This window comes from Salvia hispanica, chromosome 4 (genome assembly GCF_023119035.1).
Source record: "Salvia hispanica cultivar TCC Black 2014 chromosome 4, UniMelb_Shisp_WGS_1.0, whole genome shotgun sequence".
Taxonomy (NCBI): Eukaryota; Viridiplantae; Streptophyta; class Magnoliopsida; order Lamiales; family Lamiaceae; genus Salvia; species Salvia hispanica.
Genome location: NC_062968.1, coordinates 27614950 through 27630553, shown reverse-complemented (window position 1 = coordinate 27630553; position 15604 = coordinate 27614950). Strand labels below are relative to the sequence as shown.

Here is a 15604-nt window from a genome sequence, read left to right as displayed (position 1 = left end):
TTCCATTAAAATTTATGATTAATTAAATTGATTGTCATGTGACATCAGTCCTAGTCGTTTGATATTGCAAACTTGCAATCATAAGATTGATATTTGGTCTTAGTTATGCAATAAGTTGCAGTTCAATGTTGATCACAATCACGTATATTCACGTGTATTTTTCTATAAAAATTATTATACTATTATAAACTTTGTAAGAAAAAAATTATAAGTATCATGTATACCATGGAGTACTTTATTGGAATCCACTTTAAATCTTGAAATTAAATATTACGCTTAATTATGTCGAGACCAATTATACGCTAGTATTAAATAAATCTTTTACTAATTAATTTCTATCATGGTTTCCTTTTTCTTTGGCTGTTTATGAAATCTTAGATCATAGAGGTTTTTACTCGGAAATGCTCTCCCTTATCTTCGGAGGCACGCATTAAAATGTTGAATTTAACTTTATTAAGATATCAATATATTTAACAGTATCACATAATCACCGACGAAAAAACAATTTCCAGGATCTATATTAATTAAATTTTATACTACTACTTTAAAAGTTTATAGTAATTGTCAATTTTAATCCTCCGACCAAACGTTCCACACTTCCCAAATCAAGGAAGAGAGGTAGGTGAGATTATTGTAAAGAATGCAATAATTTATTCATGTGTTAGGTAACACTTTGTACATTTTAATTGAATTTTAGGATATTTAGGTCACTTTTTTGTGAACATCTCATGTAAGGGGTATAATAGTAAATCTTCCCGGCTGCTATGATTCAATCATTTTCATCTTTGTTTCTAGCTATTTATTGTGGATAGGATCTAATTTCGATTTTGGGTACTTATCTTTCATCATCAGATTATACGTACTATGTATATTTGTGAAAATTTGTCAAAATAAATTTCTCACGCGTTTTGAAAAAATTAGGGGTTTGTAATTTAGTAAATCAAGTTACATTAACTGCCTAAATTAGTACATTTAATTAGTATACATTTAATATCATACTGTATAAAAAAGGCAAAATTAATTTGACAGCAATATATATATGCACGGCAAAAACTCTCAATCAGAAAATTCAAAGTCAATACACTTTACTTTACTGGTATTTTCTTACGCAACATTAATTATAAAATAAATGTCCTAGCTAATTATTGTATAAAGTCACCGTCATGTCGCATAATTAAAATGGACATTTGGTATTATTAATTTTGAAAACATGTATATAGTCTAGGAAGCTAGCAAATAGACAGTTAATTTCTTGTACTCTCATACTACTTTAATTGATTTAATTATTGGATGGTTTTCTAATATTGCTATGGTGTGAATTTGTATTTATTGCGGTATAATTCCTAGTGTATACGTATACTCATCTTTGAATTATATGTATATAAAAGGTGTCATCAGTCATGAATAGTTGAAAAACCATCAATATTAATAATCTAATTTAATCTAGAGTCTGGACATATATTGAGCGGGAGAAAAGATTGCACTTTATGTTCTTTCGAAAAACAATCATAAAATCTCAGTAAATTAAGTTCTATTTTAGTATAAACTAGTATTATTCCCGTGCTATGCACGGCTCATTATAGTTATATCAAATTATAAAATATTTATAGTTATATCAAATTATAAAATATTTATAAGAAATAGTACGAAACATTATACTAATATACGAATCTAAAATTATAAATGTATTAATAATAAATATATACAATAATACATTTGACAAAAGATAGCAAAATTATATCAAGATTTTAGTGTAAGCAATAAAAAAATTATAACTCATCAACTTTTTTCTAGTGGTTCTATTTGAAAATGTGTGTGAAATAAAAAATATAATATCTATATATCATTTTATTTTGATTAAATGTGTGTGAAATATTTTCTCTTTCCCTTTTTTACTTTATCAATTTTGTATTAAAACTTATGTTGCTTCAAAAATTCAGATTTTTAGGACAGAGAAAGTATATAAGAAAAGCATCTCTAATATGTAACCTAATAAAACTACTTTGCAAAAAGCACATATAGTAATAGGTATATAATATTTTATTTCTAAAAAAGGTAAATATCCCAAAATGTAACTTTAAAAGATCGAATTTAATATTACAAAAAATATTAAGATCTCTTTGCAAAATCTTTTCATTTCATCACCTCTTCTAAAATCTTTTCACTTCTCTCCATTATTACGCGAACCCAAAAAAACCTTTTCACCTCCAAAATCTTTTCATTTCTAGGGATGAGATCCCCTACTGTGTTTAAAAACACAGCACCAAATGTTGTGCTGTGAAACGCACAAATTTAGGAATAAAACGGCAGCTTCTCTCCACTTTCTCAATCTTTCAATATTTTATTCTTATTTTTATATTTTTAAATTATGAAGACAATGCATGAGTTGAAAGTATTACCATGAGTAGTGAATAAATTTAGCTAAAAAAATATATAAGTGTAGTATCTTAATTTTTTTTCTTTCGTTCATTTACTGAAGTATTTGTTAAATCAGAAAATATTAATGGTAGGTATCCTTTTTGAAATAAATTTTTTAAAAATAATAACTATAATTAACCAAATTAAAAATGCCAATAACATTTTTAAAAATGTATTAAATCAAACTATAAAGTAAAACGAACAACACTAAAAATATGTTGAACGGAGTTGGTGCTCACATAAGTTGTCTACATAAAATGCGTAGCATGTCATTTTCTATCCTTCATATTTCCTTTCGTCGTTAATTACTTATTTTATAGTATTTGATAATTTGATTAATATTTAATTGAGGAATCCAATTTTAAACGGTATTCATTATTATTTTTAAATATTTTATTTTAAAAAGGATACCTACAATTAATATTTTCAGATTTGACAAATCTTTCGGTAACTGAAAGAAATAAAAAAAATTAAGATACTACACTTACATTTTTTTAGCTAAATTTATTCACTGGTAATACTTTAAAAATATAAAAATAAGAATAAAATATTAAAAGATTGAGAAAGTGGAGAGAAGATGTCGTTTTATTCCTAAATTTGTGCGTTTCATAGCACAGCATTTGGTGCTGTGTTTTAAACACAGCAGGGGATCTCACCCCTATTTCTACTTCCCAAAATTATTACTAAACTTTTGATTAGTAGTAGAGTACCACTATTTAACTTCTAAACTTTTAATAGGTGATCAATTTATCTTCAAAAAAACTTTTTACTTCCACCTCTCATCAATTTATTTACAAAAACAGTTTCATTTCTACTTCTCATAATTATCACAAAAATAAATAAAACCTTTTCACTACCTTAATTGTAATTAAAAATTCATAAATGATTTAAATATTGAAATTTATAAAATAAAATGGGTTAAATTTATATTACATATTTGATTGAAGTAAAAAAATTAATTATCATCATTATTATCGTGCATTAAATATTACTACTACACAACATTATTATCTAATATTTATAACTTTTGATACAATGGAATAGACTCGATCATGCAACAACATGAGTATATTGACAATAATGATGCATATGTATAATAATACTATTATTAACTGAGATTTGATTCATTTATACTAATGTCGTTATTAAACCTTAAAATTAAGTACATGTAAAATAATAAAATGTAAAACGCATTTTTACAAATTAATTAGTACTACTACAATCTTACCAATTACATTAGCTAAATATCAAGGCCAACTTATTCGGTCCATGCCCTTGAATTTCAGCCACCTTTAACTCATAGAACGAATAATAAGTTCGCTTTTGAGTCTCTTCTTCCTCCACGCCTCTAGAGTCTCTCTATCTTCTTCGACTTCTTTAGTTTAGGAAATATTTATAGGAAGATTCCATGTGCTCCACTACTCCACTAAACCAACTACATGGAAGTTACATATAATTACTAGTATAATTTATAATTTATAATTATGAAGTCTTTATTTCATTTTATTTTATTATAATATTTTTAATGACAATTTTGTAAATATCTCCAAAACTCCCATTTTATATATTTATAGATAGATTAAGAATAGTTTTTACTTAATTAATACGTAACCAATCTTGATATGAAAAAATAATTAGTTAAATTAACCGGAGAGAATAAAACACATAGACGAGAAAGCAAAGTACCTATCAAGACTACTCTCCTTTCATGAGAGATCAAGAAATGCAAATGTAGAATTTGTACACAAATTACAACTATGGGTAGCGTAAAATCGAAATACTACTTGCTATTCCCTCCGGTCATCATTAAATGTCTTATATTTGACTGATGCAAATTTTTAAGAAATTGTTCGTTTGTGAGAAAAAGTGGATAGAAAAAGTTAGTGAAATGTGGGTCATAATTTTATATAATAGTTTTATAAAATGTGAGTGAGAATGAGTTAGTGGGATGTGGGGTCCACTAATAAAAATGGTAAAAGTGAAATGAGATATTTATTAGAGACCGTTCAAATAAAGAAATATGGGACATTTAATGGGACCAAAGGAGTACTAATTAATTAAGTGATTATTTAACTAATCTTTTTGTGATATCTTGATTCCGCGTATGGCGATTAATTAGAGCGTCATTATAGTTGGAGAATGTTGATGGCTTTCATCGTCAAAGATGCAATTGTCAGACATTATTATGCCTCAATATCAAGATCACACAATCGTTATTGATTAGAGTTCAGTAGTTTTATCGTGTTCGTGTTTAAACGTGTATGAACGTGTCAAGTGAGTTTTCATTATTTTGAGCAGTTCATGTTTATTAATATGTTAATGTTAATTTCACTTAAATCTAGTATATATTGTTGATTTAGATTTTGGTTATTTTATAACTTTTCTTTATAATTAACTATAAATTTATAATTTAGATTAATTGGCTAATTTTAGGTTGATCGTTTCATAGTATATAGTTGAAGGGGTCATAATTAATTTCAACTTCAATTAATTTTTTAGAGAAAAAATTAAACACTTCATTTAAGACGGTGAATAATGATACAATCTAATGATTGAAAAGATGGTAATCAAAAAACATTCACTAGGTCTAATTACAAATAATTATTCATCAACACATGCAGTACCTACAATAACAAAACGTGTAATATTGGTATTAATTTTCATGTTTTTCATGCAACTCGAATTGGAAATAAAAATGTTTTGAGACTCTGGACTTAATTAATTAATTTACTATTTAGAGAAAAATATTTAATAATATCAACAAATGATTGTCAAATTAACATCGTCTACTAAAGGGATTCTTAGATTTGAATACATGAATCAGAGATCTACAAGAAATATATTTTTATTTAGTCATTTTTAACAACACTACTAAAATTTGAAAACAACAATTTGGATAGATATGGGCGCACCATATATATAGATATACTCCATCATATATAAAATATATATATATATATATATATATATAGGGGTGTACTAGTATAACAACTAATTTTAAAATTACAACGTACATCCAACCACGTGCTGCCACATGGCACGAAAAATGCAATATTGTATACAGAAAAATGCAATACGCATTTGTAGAAGCTATAAATGAATTTCGGCAGATTGCATTTTTGTTATATGCAGATTGCATATTTTATTGTTAAGTTTTGCATTTAAGATATTGACCGTTTAAATTGCATTTTATATATAGACGGATTGCATTTTTATACGTGAAAATGCAAAACTTAACAATAAAAAATGCAATTTATGTGAAAATGCAAAACTCAACACTATAAAATGCAATTTACATACAACAAAAATGCAATCTGCGAAAATGCATATACAACTAGATTGCATTTTTGTGTTTAAAATATTGCATGTTTTGTGCCACATGGCAGCACCAGATTGGATGTACGTTGTGACTCTAAATAAGGGGGCACCCTAGTGCTCCCCTATATATATATATATAGAGAGAGAGAGAGGTTTGTGTTAAAATGACAACACCTCTTAAAGTAACACCATACCACCATTCCTAGCCAATCATTTGTACATGTGGACGAATAATCAGCTGCCATGTGGCAATCATAAAAATTGCTCGAGGCTAAATTTTCGCGGACTGCAATATCCAATACGCTAGACTGCAATTTTTCCTGCCTGCAATATCCAATACGCTGGACTGCAATCTATAGATTGCAGTCTAGTGTATTGGATATTGCAGTCTAGAGTTTATAATATTGCAGTCTAGCATGGTGTCACAGTGTCATTTTAAGAGTGTTTTCATTTTAACGCACCCTTATATATATATATATATATACATACATAACTACTAGTACTATTTAGACTACACATGCACACATATTTACGTAACTATTATATATATGTATACTAATTTATATTATAAAATTATATGTATATATACCTCCATTTTAATAGTTTTCGTAAATTAATATTACCTAACATATCTATAGTACAAAAATGACAATATAATATGCAATGACAATAAAATATGCTAATATGCAAAATAATGCAGATGTCGGATTAGGGATGTCACATCCTATGTGGCCCGTCTTTGTGAAGAGGATCAGATGAACAACGGACGAAAGAAGACCTATTTTGCGGGACGTCAGGAGGCGCGCAAGGATGTGGAGTGGGTATTTGGTGTGCTCCAGGCTCGATGGGCGGCAGTGAAGGGTCCATCACGGCTGTGGTATATTGACAACATCGCTGATCTCATGTACGAATGTATTATCATGCACAACATGATTGTCGAAGATGAAAGTCCAACACTGACTGATTGGGTCAATGATAATGTTGATGCTGCCGGTCCAAGCCATGGCGTGGCCACCGCCAACGTACGTATGGGGATACCCCATGAAGAGGCCGATCAGGTTCGTGCATTTGCCGACATGCGCCAACGACAAGCCCATATTCGACTTTAGAACGATATAATTGAAGAGCTATGGACGCGGAGGGGTGCACGTTGATATTTATAATGTAATTTGTTTTAATTTTTTTTTTGTTGAATTGTACTTTTTTTTTTATTTAATCAATTTATCATTGCACTTTCTCCGTCCATATTCGTGTCGAAATTTTAATTCCGTAAATTGTTTAATTTGGTGAATTTGTGAATTTTTATTATTAGGGATGTCCGCTGGGATATCCTTGGGGATGTCCGCCATTGTACAATAGGATGTCCTTATGATGTGGCACTGTAATGGAAGGTCCTTATGACGTGGTAGAAGGTGTTTTAGGGAAGTCCGTCAGAATGTCCGCCGGACGTCACCACTATGGATGCTACGAAGGAATTAATATACTTTTGGGTATGACAATATATACGATGGTATTATTTAAGGTCGGAGCATAATACTGATTACTGAAGGCTGAAACTGAGTGGAGAAAAATTGGCTTGCAAGTTTTCCATCTAGTTTAAAATATCGTAAAGAAATCTCGAGCATTTTCCAAAGCATCCAACGACATTAATAAAACAGCTGCCCAAGTTCCAATTGGCTGACCACAACGAGACAAGGTTTTGCTGTGCTTCTCCACCCCTAATTAACAACTCCTAAAAAATGAGGAAAGTTTGTTGTCATAACTTGATTGATTCTTTTTTAAAAATAAACTCAAATATCTTATCTCTATGTTAAATGATGAATATCTTTCTAATACATAGAGTACTAGTACTAATTAAATTATACGAGCGGTAATTTGTTGACGGCCAAAGAACAGAGAAATATAGCACTTAAAAAAAAACAAATACTACAATAACCTAGATAAATTAGTAGCATTAACAACCTTAGTAAAATTTGAAACTGAAATTTACTATCTTTGCTTAAAAATATTTACTCAGTACTACTCATTAAATTATACGAGTAGTAATTTGTTGTCGACCAAAGAACAGAGAAATATAGCACATAAAAAACAAATACTACAATAACCTAGATAAATTAGTAGTATTAACAACCTTAGTAAAATTTAAAACTGAAATTTACTATCTACGCTTAAAAATATTTACTCTATCACTGGAATGGTGACAAATTAATAAGAGCACTGCAATAGGACATCCTTTTACCCGATGCGATCAGCGGAATGACCAGCCATATTGCCCGATAACCGTTGATCTCCCCACCATCCTCATCGCTCCAATGATAGGGCGCACCAAAAATTATTTATGTATTTTATTTAATTTTGTTCCTACATTTTATACTATAAGTTTATAAACAACGACATCAACATCTTGAAGTAATCGCCTCTCTTCAATGAGCATTACCTTTGTCATGGCCCGACCATCGATTTTACTGCCGACGCCACCGGTACGTATGGGGTACTACTTAGCTGACAATATATAACAGAAGTGGCCCATAATTCTGAAGACGATCACATGCCCAATAGAAGAGAAGAGAGTTTTATTTACATAAAGGTAAGAGGCTGTGCGGAAGGATGTGGGGCGAGGGGAAAATGGGGATGAACGGATTTATAAAGAAAATTTAAAGGCGTTAACCGTGGTAATTTTCTTTATGTTTGTGTCCAATTTTTTTTTGATTGACCACAAAAAAATCTAACTAATTCGGATTGACCGAGTTTGTTGATATGTACAAAAGCAAATGGAAAGAGAAACATACATATATATAGTGTATCCATACAACACTCAAATTATTATCCAATGAAACTAAGGTTTAATGACTATTTAAAAAAGAGTATAATTGTTGACCCCCAAATCACATAGAAGCCTGAGTTTGCGTAACTTTGGGGACACCCTTTCCACCGGCTTCCGGATTCAATCCTCCAGCTGTCCGCATGTCGGCGGCGCTCACCACGGCTTGATACTGCGGCGGCGCCCCCACCATGCCCCCTTGTGCCGTCGTGTACATCACCTGCCTCCCCGCCCCCACATCGTACGCCACCTGCGCGTACCCTGCTTCCGTCACCATTCCTACCCCGCCACCTGTCCCCGCCCTCACCATCCCGAAACCCTCCGAATATCCCGCCGCCTTCTGCTGCTGCTGTGGGTGTGGAATCACATTGTACATCTGCTGCTGCTGCTGCTGTTGTTGAATTTGCTGCTGATGTTGTTGAATTTGCTGCAGTTGTTGTTGTTGCTGGTCTGACGCCATCCGCTGAACGGCGTAGTACCCCTGCGCCGGAGCTCCAGTCACTGGTCGCATCAACGGCGCGTGGTACGCACCCGCCGGCGTTTGGACCATGTAAACCGGCTGCTCTGTGCTCGTCGGGAACATTCCACCGGGGATTTGCCTGTTGTCAGGCCAGTGAGTGACGCCGCTAGGCATAACCGGCGGAGGAGCTTTCTCCGGCACCTTGTAATACTCGCCGGCGGGATAACCTCCGGGTAGACTATCCTCGCTTTTTCTTCTGTAGATCCCTTGCTGCTCCTCAAGCCTCAGTCGCTGCAGATCCTGAATATGCTTCTGGATCGGATCCATCGCCATTGACCGCTCATCCTGTCCTGGAAGGAACACCGGCTCCTCCACATCCGGAACTCTCCCCATCATCGGCGGCAGAACCGTCGGTTGCGCCGCCGCTTTCTCCAATCCAAACATGAAATCGATGTTACCAGCCGGCGGCTGTAGTGGAGCCGCGACCGACGCCGTATGCAGCGGCGCGGTGATAATCGGAGCAGAATTCAACGCCTCTACGAACCTCTCCTTTTCCGACTTGACCTCATCGGAGCCGAAGCTCCTAGTGGAGGAATTGAGGCTCTGATTCAGCGTGGTGAAAATGAAAATCCTCAACCTCGTCGGTTTAGGCGAAATCCGGTACAAGCGCTCGTACTCGTGCATCATGTGCTCCAGATCGTCATCGTTGGTGACCGAAATTAGAGCGTCGAGATCTTCGCCGGGGAGCTGGTACTTGAAGGAGATAGTGTGGTTATCAGAGAGTGCGATGAGCTTGGAGAGCAGAGAGGCGAATTTGATGTTGCGATCGACGGAGAGGATCTTGGTCTCGCCGCCGATGTAGGAGAGCTGGTTATCGTGCGGGCGCGGGTGGATCTTCCCGCCGTAGCTGCACATAAACTTGACCTTATAATTAGGCGGTGGCTGATTCCCCTGCGAATCCTCCCACGGCGGCGGATTCTCGAAATCGATCTCGCGAGAGCGCGGCGAGGAGTCGCCGGACTCAGGGTAGGAGTTGTACGAGTAGTTGTTCTCCATGGGCGCAGAGATTGGTTGCAGAGAGGAAGCAGATTTAGGAGAGAGAGAGAGAGAGAGAGAGGAGGGGATTTGGTTACGCTCTGTGAGAGAGAGATTAGAGTAGAGTAGGTGATTAAGAGGAGGCGTTTTATTTAGCTGAAAGAAGGGGTTATGATAGAGAGAGAGGATTGATTGCATCCGTGAAACCATGCGTTAGTGGTGATGTGGCGGGCAGGGGACACCAGGGGAGAGGGAAAATGGTGATATTGGTGGGAGAAAATGTGGGGTAGGGCCCACCCTAGGTTATTGAATCTGTTTATAATTGATTTTGGCAAGGATAAGAAAGAGATCGATTCATTATGTTGACTTGGATTGCTCATCCAAATTTCTTTCATATCCTTTTTTATCTTCATAGTTCAAAAGTTAACAATTCATCGTGCATCCGCGGACCGGAGTGTCGTGCTCTTGGGAGTGAGCAAAGATGGACAAGGTCAATAGCACGCGGGCGTTGTATGTCTGCACGTACTTTGATCCCCCATAAATGGACCACATATTGCTTTGATTAAAGAAAATCTCAAAATCTGACATTTTCTCATTTATGATTACATTTATTATTCACATATATTTGGACCATTTTTGTTTCTCTTCCATAATTTTAAATTTTAAATACTTTTCTGATTTTAATTTTTGGCAAATTTTCTGACTGTTGAATAAATTTTTTTTTAACCAATTTAGAAAACACCGAGATCACTAGTCACTACACGTTGGACAATATCATCAAGTTCAACTTTTTGTTAAATGTAATTTTCTGTTTTAATGAAAATGTGAGTAATCTTCTTTTATTTGTAAATTAATTTAATTCAAAATTATGATTAAAAATTATAAGTAATAAAATATAAAAATATGTGAGTTTCTATTGCACAATTTCTTAGTGCTAAATAGTGTTCCAAAATGCATGAATTGAATAGTGTCGTGATCAAAGGCTGTTTAATACCCACTCTATAGAGCTGGTAAGATGGTGATATAGATGAGGGCTTTGAATTAGAGCTTGGATTTAGTTATTGTTAATAACTAATTTTAGGGTTTTGATTTAGTTATAGCACGTGCTACTACAAATAGAAGTGACTCATATTACTTGGAACAGTCTAAAATCAAGCGACTCGCTTGTGGTAGGATGAAGCGAATGGTAATTAGGATTTACTCCATTTAATTTAATTTTTATACGTTAAGAGTTATGGTGGTATTGGAGTCCCCCACTTGTAGCCATCGCATAGGAGTTTACACATTTTTGCAGCAGTTCATTCTATTAACTTAAAATAAGTATTGTTCTCATGCAAGAGAAATATAGAGTAATGTTATTTAACATAAGGTAATATGTCATAATTTCAGTTTGAACAAATTAATCTATTTATTAATGGTTCAGTAAAATATTTATTTCACATTTGAACATTAAATAAAACCATTAATTTATTATTATTTTAATTAAAATTTGCAAATATGTACTATAGCTTTTTAAAAATATATTTTTAAATAGATAGATAAATAAATAATATTATGGTAGCATTGTGCAATTTAAGTTTGTGCATTTATGATTCCCTTGTCCATCAAACGCTCTATATTAATTATTTGATGAGAACCAACATTTTGTATAACTATTTATATATACTATTATTGATATGATATTGCAATGTTTCTGAAGCTAAAAATATCTTTTATCTTCTCAAGTTGTTTGCATAAAATTATTGAGTACAAACTCATTCCATGTTGGGTGTTTGAAATTGGAAAGTGTATATAATTCTTGTTCAATCCCAATCTGTTTGAGGGTCTTTTGGGAGTGATCCAAAAACAAATACATGCGGGTTTGACCCACAGTAGACAATATCAAACATCCATTGCAGTCGATAATCCGAACAAGTGGTATCAGAGCCAGATCGAGCGAGGCCTATGATGACTTAAGTTCGAGTCGAGCCTGTAATGTCTCAATGTGTCGACTGCGTCTGCCTGTTCCCGATGTGATCTCATGTGAGGGGAGGTTTGTCGAGTATAAACCTTTCCCACATCGAGAGTTTAAGGGAAGTTCGAAGGTGTATATAATATATGTCTAGGACTTTTGGGATTGACCCGAAAATAAATTCGTGCGAACTTAATCCAAAGCGGACAATATGAAACGTCAACCCAATATGTCTGAGGCCAAACTAATAAGAAAAGGTTTGATGGATTTCTTTAATTGTTTATTTATTTTCTACTGTAGAGTAGTAATTTATTTGGTATCATTGAAGCTTCAGGTGACGCGGTAGCCACTATAAATACTAGTGCTCCAATATTTTTTCCGGTCAGATCTGACTAGGTAAATTTTATAAATTATCTAAACTTTTAAATCTGCAAGGTTAAATTGCTTTGTTATTTTACCCAAGTTTTATGTCAGATGGGTAACGTTTTAAAATATAGTAGGAAAATTGGACATAAAGTTTTTACCCAAAGTTTGACCCAATTTTATAGTCCATTAAATACTATTTTGCTGCCTGATTCCAAGGATCGATAATGGTGAAAATTATTGTTGCAATCTTAGTCATTGTTTAGTTAGGTTGTGTACTGTTGTCCTACTTAATCGATGTCAAAATTGACTTCATAATTTTGGCTTTTAAATTCCTTAATAATTATCGATTGGCGTAACATTGAACACATAAATTATCGAAAATTGTCAATTGACACATTAGAATTTTAATTTAATTGTATAAATATTTTTTTAAAATTTTTTGCTTTATGTGATTTTTCAGTTAGATCTTTAGGTATGACAAATATTGAGTAAAAATCAAGAAAATCTCGTTCCCGCATGTGTGACCACAGATGAATCCCATGTGAATCATAAATTGCAAAAATTTGAAAGTAACATGACTACATTGATTAAGGTACATTATAGATTCGCGATTGTTATATTAAAATTTAAAAGTACTAAACCATGATTAACAGTTTGAATAATTTTTTGTATACTTTTACAAATTAGAGATCAACTAGTTTGGTGGTGACTTCCGTGATTTTTAATTAAATATACTAAATTATTAATCGAGAACTAATCGAAAATCAGTTGACTTCATCAATTTAGAACTAAAATTTAATAATAATAATTTGGACCCTAATTAAAGTTCATTAAATTGGTCCGCACCATGTGGCCCAACAAATTAATGCATGCATGGAATGACAAGGCTTGTTTAGATTAAAATATACAGTGTAAACACTGTTGAAGTCAATATATACAGAGTTTAATCCATCTAACAAAAACGATATCTATATTTCGTGATAAATTGTGCTATACATCCTTATCTGACTTCAAAAGCACACTATTGTAAAGTACAACCAACCGTGATAACACTTCTCCAAATTTACAGTCAAGGTAATTAAGGTGCCCAAACAATTGGCTTTTCATTCTAATTTCAGTTTCTCACGAACTGAAATTATTGCCTCTAACTACGAAATTTTAGTTGTTTACAGAAATTATAGTCGGATGACTAGGTAAAATTAGGTGGACATCCAATAATGTCATTTAATACATTTTGTTGCTTAAGTCATGTTGGGCATTTTCAATTTTCTACGCTAGTATTTATAGGGAAGAATCGTGTGATAAATCGAAATAACAGAAAAATTGGTATATTTTGAAACACTTTTTATAAATTTGTACAAAATTAGAATCGAGTAAAAGTTTGTTAGTTATAATTTTGACGTGATAATTATTATCTCAAGAATAACATAACTTGGAACAAAAGAAGACAAATATTAACATCAACAAAATGATTCATAGCACTTAAATTTTATTCAAAAAAATTTCCATTATCGCTTATTTTAAATTCCTAATTATTCAGAATATAAAAATAAAAATTCGTTTTGCATCCCTTGATGAAAGCAATTATTCAAATTTCAAACACTTGTTAATTGACTCTGACCTTGAATCATAAAGGACAGTAAAGTTGCCGTATTACAAGTAAAGGAATCTGGCTGTCTTACGCTAATTACAGTTAATTAACAGTTAAGGGTCTTAATCTATTCCTCGGCATTTACGTTAATTGTAATTAGTTGAACACCTTACACATAAATATGTCCAAACTACTGAAATTATACTCGGAAGGAAAGGTTGCAATTGTCGGGACGGGACTGCCGTTGCACAGTAGGGGTGAGAAAAAAAAACTTAAATACCGCACTTATCGTACGGGAAAAATACCGAAAATACCGGCTTTTAGATATACCTCTGTTTTTGGTACAGTATGATACCGTACCGAACAGTACGGTAACGATACCACGGTATACTATGACATACCGAATTTATGGTATATCGCGATATACCGAATCCTCGATACATAACGAAAACCGTTATATATTGAAAAATTATACTACTATTATACTCCCTCCGTCCCACTCAAGATGGCCACATTCTTGAGTGACACGAGATTTTAGGAAGTGTTGTTAGGTGGAATAAAGTAAAGATAAAAAATAGTTGAATATTTTTATGAGTAGAGAGGAGAGAAGAGGTTGTTTCCAAAATTGGAAAGTAGACATCTTGATTGGGACAAACAATAAAGGAAAGTTGATCATTTTGAATGAGATGGAGGGAATATTATATTTAATATATTTATATACAAATTAGAATAAAATAGAAATCCCTCCAAAACTCTACTTTTAAATACTCCCCCCGTCCCTCTATAGTAGAGACATTTCTTTTCGGCATGAGATTTAAGAAAGATTGTTTTAAATGAGTTAAATAAAAGGAGAATAAAGTAGAAATGAAAAAAAGTGAAGAAATAAAGAGATAGTAAAATAAGAGAGAGTAAAGTATTTTTTGCCAACAAAAAAAATGACTCAGCTACAGAGAGACGGGGGGAGTAGTTTTTTTCTGTACACTGTACCATATTTCTATATATCGTGAAATTGCGGTATACTGATGTGAATCAAATAATACTTGTTCTACTCCATTATTTCTCCTATTTTGTACATTAAAATCATCTATCAATTAATCATTAAAGCTTGATTATTATCTATTAGTTGATAGATGTACATGTGGAGTAGCGTCTGATTGAAACTGTTCGTTGCCTATCAAGATGGTATCCAAATTCTTTTATCTTACCACCATTATCTTCGTCTTTGAAATAGCTTCGCGTGGGTATATTACACGCCTCAATCGGAGCTCGGATGAAGAAGTTATGACCATTTGACGAAGGTTGCGCGAAGCAGTCAAAACCGGCAAAAACGCCCGGGTCGGGCGTTTTCAGCATTAAAAACGCCCGGGGACAGTGGAAACGCCCGGGTTGGCACCATTTTGCCCGGTCGGGCGTTTTTCTCGAAAACTGTCGAATTTTAGGTTTCAAATTGGTTTCCGGGGCGGTTTTGGAAGAGATTCAGACATATTCAGACACGAGAAAAGGGAGAGGAGGAAGAAATTCCGGCCAACATTCCGACGATCCGTCTCCAAATCCCAATTCCACTCAACGAGAGCATGGTTCCTATGGTTTTTGTTGCAAATTCTACCATGTGTTTAGGCTAAACTCTCTATGTTGCTCCAAGTT

General features: G+C 33.3%; 2 protein-coding genes across 2 annotated transcripts; one reads left to right on the top strand and one right to left on the bottom strand.

Annotated features, from left to right (window-relative positions):
• The first annotated feature begins 6491 nt into the window (after nt 1–6491).
• Nucleotides 6492–6845, top strand: LOC125220817. The gene has a single exon (XM_048122952.1). It carries the CDS (start codon nt 6492–6494, stop codon nt 6843–6845), a length of 354 nt encoding a protein of 117 aa, XP_047978909.1.
• A 1663-nt stretch (nt 6846–8508) lies between these two features.
• LOC125219640 (nuclear receptor coactivator 2-like) lies at nt 8509–10308 on the bottom strand. Its single transcript, XM_048121669.1, has one exon. The coding sequence runs from the start codon at nt 10260–10262 to the stop codon at nt 8622–8624; it is 1641 nt and encodes a 546-aa protein (XP_047977626.1). The 5' UTR covers nt 10263–10308; the 3' UTR covers nt 8509–8621.
• Nucleotides 10309–15604: the final 5296 nt, after the last annotated feature.

Coding starts and splice junctions, on each gene's coding strand:
- LOC125220817 (XM_048122952.1), top strand. CDS start 6,492: ATGAACAACGGACGAAAGAAGACCTATTTTGCGGGACGTCAGGAGGCG.
- LOC125219640 (XM_048121669.1), bottom strand. CDS start 10,262: ATGGTTTCACGGATGCAATCAATCCTCTCTCTCTATCATAACCCCTTC.